Source organism: Teleopsis dalmanni, unplaced genomic scaffold, assembly GCF_002237135.1.
Source record: "Teleopsis dalmanni isolate 2A unplaced genomic scaffold, ASM223713v2 unscaffolded_contig_0455, whole genome shotgun sequence".
Taxonomy (NCBI): Eukaryota; Metazoa; Arthropoda; class Insecta; order Diptera; family Diopsidae; genus Teleopsis; species Teleopsis dalmanni.
This window is the reverse complement of record NW_024031837.1, coordinates 1,338-8,817: the sequence shown is the minus strand read 5'-3', so window position 1 is coordinate 8,817 and position 7,480 is coordinate 1,338. Positions and strand designations below refer to the sequence as shown.

Genomic DNA, 7,480 nt, shown 5'->3' with positions numbered 1-7,480 from the left:
TATATCAATTGTTTTGGTGCAAACTAATTAAAGAAGGAGTAAGTGAAATTTATTCTAACTTCATGTTTTGAAGAAATATTATATATTATATATCAATTGTTTTGGAGCAAAATATATAAACAGATTAAAGGAAATTTAAGGAAGTTTAAGGTCCAACTTTTGAAATATAGATTGTATATCAATTGTTTTGGTGCAAATTAATTAAAGAAAAAATAAATGAAATTTGTTTTAAGTTCAAGTTTTGAAAAATAGATTAAATATCATTTGTTTTAGTGCAGAAGAATGAAATATTAAAGGAAATTTGTTTGAGGTTCAACTTTTCAAATGTAGATTGTATATCAATTGTTTTGGTGCAAACTAATTAAAGAAGGAGTAAGTGAAATTTATTCTAACTTCATGTCTTGAAGAAATATTATATATCAATTGTTTTGGAGCAAAATATATGAACAGATTAAAGGAAATTTAAGGAAGTTTAAGGTCCAACTTTTGAAATATATGATTGTATATCAATTGTTTTGTGCAAAATTATTAAGAAAAAATTAAGTGAATTTAGGTAAATTTTTTCTTGCCGATAATGACGTGTCTTTTTATGACGAAAGAAACTATTTAAAAGTTAGACCGATTCGAATAGCAAAGAAAGACAAAGACAAAAATTTTTTATTTAATTTATTGAAATTTGGCTGACCATACAACGCTGTTTCGAGTATTGCCAAGTACTCTTCATCAGTGGTCTTTGGAAATAATCGAATTTTATTTAATTAGTTTAAAGTCCGTATATAATTTGTTAGGACTGCAAGTGCCAGGCTTAGAACTCGTGCCTGTCAAATTAGAAGCGATGACTAATTGTGTTTATCCACAAGAAGCCAAGGCTGCACAAACTTTCAATGCTCAAGTTCCAGGTTTTATTGTCACTTATTTTTATTTAATTAGTGACACCAACCAAAGCACTTGCCGTGCTTTAAATTAGAACGAGCTTATAAACTACAGCTTTATTTTTGGAAACACAAGTTCAACGAATTGAAAGTTAAACTTTTGGCTTGCCTATTTTTGTTTCAAAGCTATTCTTTTTGTAGAGACATCTGTTATGCATATTTTTTTAACTTACTATATGTAAAGCGCCTTTTTTGGGTGCAATTTTACAAAGAAGCTATGCAAATGTTTCTCTACAAGTTCGCTAATCACGTTAAGGAAAAGCTGAACAATATTATTGTTCATATATCCTATAATTCTAATTTTTAAGGTAAATTTTTTTTTTTTTTTTGCCGATAATGGTGTGTCTTTTTATGACGAAAGAAACTATTTAAAAGTTAGACCGATTCGAATAGCAAAGAAAGGCAAAGACAAAAGTTTTTTATTTAATTTATTGAAATTTGGCTGACCATACAACGCTGTTTCGAGTATTGCCAAGTACTCTTCATCAGTGGTCTTTGGAAATAATCGAATTTTTATTTAATTAGTTTATAGTCCGTATATAATTTGTTTGGACTGCAAGTGCCAGGCTTAGAACTCGTGCCTGTCAAATTAGAAGCGATGACTAATCGTCTTTATCCACAAGAAGCCAAGGCTGCACAAACATTCAATGCTCAAGTTCCAGGTTTTATTGACACTTATTTTTATTTAATTAGTGACACCAACCAAAGCACTTGCCGTGCTTTAAATTAGAACGAGCTTATAAACTACAGCTTTATTTGGAAACACAAGTTCAACAATTTGAAAGTTAATCTTTGAGCTTGCCTATTTTTGTTTCAAAGCTATTCTTTTTGTAGAGACATCTGATATGCATATTTTTTTAACTTACTATATGTAAAGCGCCTTTTTTGGGTGCAATTTTACAAAGAAGCTATGCAAATGTTTCTCTACAAGTTCGCTAATCGCGTTAAGGAAAAGCTGAACAATATTATTGTTCATATTTCCTATAATTCTAATTTTTAAGGTAAATGAAATTTTTTTTAAGTTCATGTTTTTAAGAATAGATTATATATCATTTGTTTTAGTGTAGAAGAATGAAATATTAAAGGAAATTTGTTTGAGGTTCGACTTTTCAAATATAGATTGTATATCAATTGTTTTGGTGCAAACTAATTAAAGAAGGAGTAAGTGAAATTTATTCTAACTTCATGTTTTGAAGAAATATTATATATTATATATCAATTGTTTTGGAGCAAAATATATAAACAGATTAAAGGAAATTTAAGGAAGTTTAAGGTCCAACTTTTGAAATATAGATTGTATATCAATTGTTTTGGTGCAAATTAATTAAAGAAAAAATAAATGAAATTTGTTTTAAGTTCAAGTTTTGAAAAATAGATTAAATATCATTTGTTTTAGTGTAGAAGAATGAAATATTAAAGGAAATTTGTTTGAGGTTCAACTTTTCAAATGTAGATTGTGTATCAATTGTTTTGGTGCAAACTAATTAAAGAAGGAGTAAGTGAAATTTATTCTAACTTCATGTTTTGAAGAAATTTTATATATCCATTGTTTTGGAGCAAAATATATAAACAGATTAAAGGAAATTTAAGGAAGTTTAAGGTCCAACTTTTGAAATATAGATTGTATATCAATTGTTTTGGTGCAAATTAATTAAAGAAAAAATAAATGAAATTTTTTTTTAGTTCAAATTTTGAAAAATAGATTAAATATCATTTGTTTTAGTGTAAAAGAATGAAATATTAAAGGAAATTAGTTTGAGGTTCAACTTTTCAAATATAGATTGTATATCAATTGTTTTGGTGCAAACTAATTAAAGAAGGAGTAAGTGAAATTTATTCTAACTTCATGTTTTGAAGAAATATTATATATTATATATCAATTGTTTTGGAGCAAAATATATAAACAGATTAAAGGAAATTTAAGGAAGTTTAAGGTCCAACTTTTGAAATATAGATTGTATATCAATTGTTTTGGTGCAAATTAATTAAAGAAAAAATAAATGAAATTTGTTTTAAGTTCAAGTTTTGAAAAATAGATTAAATATCATTTGTTTTAGTGTAGAAGAATGAAATATTAAAGGAAATTAGTTTGAGGTTCAACTTTTCAAATATAGATTGTATATCAATTGTTTTGGTGCAAACTAATTAAAGAAGGAGTAAGTGAAATTTATTCTAACTTCATGTTTTGAAGAAATATTATATATTATATATCAATTGTTTTGGAGCAAAATATATAAACAGATTAAAGGAAATTTAAGGAAGTTTAAGGTCCAACTTTTGAAATATAGATTGTATATCAATTGTTTTGGTGCAAACTAATAAAAGAAGGAGTAAGTGAAATTTATTCTAACTTCATGTTTTGAAGAAATATTATATATCAATTGTTTTGGAGCAAAATATATAAACAGATTAAAGAAAATTTGTTTGACGTTCAACTTTGGATTGTATATCAATTGTTGTGGTGCAAATTAATTAAAGAAAAAATAAATGAAATTTTTTTTAAGGTCATGTTTTGAAGAATAGATTAAATATAATTTGTTTTAGTGTAGAAGAATGAAATATTAAAGGAAATTTGTTTGAGGTTCGACTTTTCAAATATAGATTGTATATCAATTGTTTTGGTGCAAACTAATTAAAGAAGGAGTAAGTGAAATTTATTCTAACTTCATGTTTTGAAGAAATATTATATATTATATATCAATTGTTTTGGAGCAAAATATATAAACAGATTAAAGGAAATTTAAGGAAGTTTAAGGTCCAACTTTTGAAATATAGATTGTATATCAATTGTTTTGGTGCAAATTAATTAAAGAAAAAATAAATGAAATTTGTTTTAAGTTCAAGCTTTGAAAAATAGATTAAATATCATTTGTTTTAGTGTAAAAGAATGAAATATTAAAGGAAATTAGTTTGAGGTTCAACTTTTCAAATATAGATTGTATATCAATTGTTTTAGTGCAAACTAATTAAAGAAGGAGTAAGTGAAATTTATTCTAACTTCATGTTTTGAAGAAATATTATATATCCATTGTTTTGGAGCAAAATATATAAACAGATTAAAGGAAATTTAAGGAAGTTTAAGGTCCAACTTTTGAAATATAGATTGTATATCAATTGTTTTGGTGCAAATAAATTAAAGAAAAAATAAATGAAATTTTTTTTTGTTTCAAGTACAAGTTTTGACGAATAGATTTTATCAAGTGTTTTAGTGCTGACGAATTAAGTGGTTGAGAAAAATCACGTAAAATTTAAGTTACTGAAAGGAATTTATATATCATTTGTTTTAGTGCTGAAGAATGAAATATGAAACATAATTTTTTGAGAATCAAGTTTTGAAACATTGATTGTGGAAGAGACATTTTGAACGAACTCTGAATATAGTACATGGCGAACCGATGAATTTGTAATACGAAGGAGGCTTAACCCTATTTGGGCAATAAGCATCAGTGCTGTATCAGTGGAAGAAATCAAGAAAGCTTTCGTATTACTGAAGAATTGTAAAGGAGCAGGATACGATGGACTTCGTCCAGAATATTTTAAAGTATTCGCTGCGATATGGCTAGAGTCCTCCAGCATTGCTGCTAATAGTAATGAAAATCTTCAACAAAATTATTTTGGAGTGAATAGCTATGATCTATATAGTACTATATGTAGCTCCCATTCTGACTCAAGAGAGATTACATATGACAATCATATGAATACCGCCAAAAATGGTCAGAATCCTCAAAAATAGCTACGATAGAATAAGATTCAGAGTTTTATAAAATGGTGAACTTAGCGATAGTTTTCAATCAATAAGTTGATTATGTCAGGTTTGTGCATTATCATCTTTAGTGATTATCACTGTTCTCGGCACGATTTGAGGCACTAAATGAAAACGCACGTGACATTAATTGCAGATTTAACCAAAATTTGAGTCCTTTAGAGTACGCTGATGACATAGTGCTCATTGCCGGCAGGATCTCCGATATGCAAGCAAGTATTACGAATCTAAGTAATGAATTGAGTAAAGCCAGCCTGAACATTAACATAATGAAGACTAAAACAACGCGCATAAATACAGCAATCAGAATAGCCCATTTGTGAACAATAATGTCTTAGAGAAAGTCCAGAGGCACGAGAATTGCTGCAGTGTTGTTGGTACTGATGGTGGAGCCATCATGGACATTGAATACCGTCTACGAAAGGAAAAAAGCATATTTGCGCAACTTAAGAAAGTATGGGTATCAAGTGCAATAAGTTTTAAGACTTAGTTAAATATTTTTAATGCAAGCGTCAAAACGACTCTCTTATACAGCTGCCAGAAATAGTTTACCACCAAAACAAATATTAAGAAAATATAAGCGTTTATAAACAGAAGTTTGAGGCACATTACGCACATTACGGTGGCCAGCAACTATCTCGAGTTCAGAGTTATGGAGAAATGTAGAACAACTTTCAGTGGAAGAAGAAATCAAAATGCGTAAATATTGATGGCTAGGCAACACGCTTAGGGGCCCAATCAATAATATCTCTCATGCTGTACTGGAGTACAATCCACATGGCCAACGTATGAGAGGTCGTCCTAAATTAACATAGAAGAGAACGATTGCGAGCGAAACGAACAAAACGATAAATAAATTTTGTAAATATACTAAGTTTGTGCTTCACTCTATGTAAATTACAAATATACTATAATAATTTCAAATTAACCAAAGAACTGATTTAAAATGTATGATCAGGATTTGAACAGCTTTGTAAATAATACAGTTTCTATGACTAAAATTTATTTTGAATAATAGTATTATTTAATTATCTTTTGATACCGAAAAAAACACTCCATGCCATGAATTACTTTTATTTTCTTTATATATAATGGAATTGTTAGCCAGACGACTCCACATACTCATGACATATAAGAATACATATTTACAATTTTACAATTTAGGTTTAAACTTTAACGTACCTATTATGTAAAACTTTTAGCACATTCGCTAAATTCCAATTCGTAATATTAAATCCACTTTCTGTTACATTCCACCCACCAATTTTCCAAAGAAGATCAGTTAGAGGTTTCGCGCCCAATTTCTCCATATGTTCATCTTTATCCAAACAAGACTCGTAATATACTTTCGCTTTCCTTTCTGCATCTGATTTAAAATATTTTAAAGGTTTCTCTAGCTCATTTCGTATGACCAATTGATTTATTTGTTCTAATTTACTGAATGTACCCCATGTCGACTTTCCTTCTGGTATCGGATTGGTATTGATCCATTGATTACTATTTAATAAAAACAAAATGGTGATTATGACATAGAAAATAAAAATAAAACAAAATTAACATACCACGCATAGGCGTAAAAATCTTCACATGGATTTATAGATATATCTATCGATTTTAATATTTCGTTCGCCGCAAATATACAGTGATCGCTTAAACATGGCAGTCTATCTGGATAAAATACACAATTTTAATGCATTACTCATGTAAATACATAGCCACAATATAATTTGAAGCATTTATATTCAAGTATTAGATAAACTAAAAAAGCATAGTTCTAAATTATGAGGGTTTTATTTAATTATGAACAGTATAGAAATTTGTTCCACTCCTTATTCGTATTTTCACTATAGCATGTATATACTTTGTATATATATAATTCTATAAATGCATATTAAGGTGCATATAAAATATCCTTGAATGGCTAACGTACAATGTTGTGAATATACCTTTTTTATTCCCATCATTGACTTTAGCCATATCCAAGCAGCCAGACTGCTGCAACATGAAACCTCACTTTAGTGAGATAATAAAGTGTATACATGCTCCTCTGCTGTGTTAGTGCTTGCCGGCGTACTAACACAATTATGTAGTTGCTAGTTTTTAGCGCGGTGCAGACTATCATACTGGTATATCATACGAGAGAGAAAAACGTCATATGACACACAGGTATGATAGTCTGCACCTCTTACCAACATGTTGGCGGGCTCACCAAATGCGAGAGCAGCTCTCGCATACGTGTTGTGTATGATAGTCTGTCACCTCTAACGATTCATACGTCATACAAAAGCATTTTTGCTTTGCAAAATTATTGTAAGCAGGCGATATACATATGTAAAATTTTAATATAAATTTAATACGTTCTTTTATTATTTTATTATTAATGTATTTATTATTATTATTTATTATTATTAAAATTACACTTATGAATTTGTGTTAAATATTTAATTGTATTTTAATTAAAAAAAATATAAAAATTAAAATACAATTAAATATTTTATTTAATTTATTAAATATTGTATTTAATTTTATTTTAATTTATAAACGATGATTGTAAGTAATTTGTTATTTAAAAAAACATCTAAATTAGTTAGTAATTAAAAAACGTGTAGAAAATTGGCCGTAGTAATAATTAATTAATAACCTAAATTTAAGATACAATACTCTGTATTTTAAATATGCTTTTCTCTGTTAAAACTTATTAAAATAAAAGAATTTTAAATGAAGACAATGAAGATTTGTACATTAGGGTGCCACTAAGGTGTATGGGCAATTTTTTTTCGTAAAA

The 7,480-nt window shown here is 27.9% G+C and overlaps 1 protein-coding gene across 1 annotated transcript; it reads right to left on the bottom strand.

The window, feature by feature from the left end:
* Positions 1–5,764: 5,764 nt before the first annotated feature.
* Positions 5,765–6,672, bottom strand: LOC119663483 (neprilysin-3-like). Its single transcript, XM_038073092.1, has 3 exons — positions 6,642–6,672; positions 6,258–6,363; positions 5,765–6,192 (listed from the first exon to the last, which is right to left on the bottom strand). The coding sequence occupies exons 1-3, from the start codon at positions 6,670–6,672 to the stop codon at positions 5,862–5,864; spliced, it is 468 nt and encodes a 155-aa protein (XP_037929020.1). The 3' UTR covers positions 5,765–5,861.
* Between the last annotated feature and the right edge of the window lie 808 nt (positions 6,673–7,480).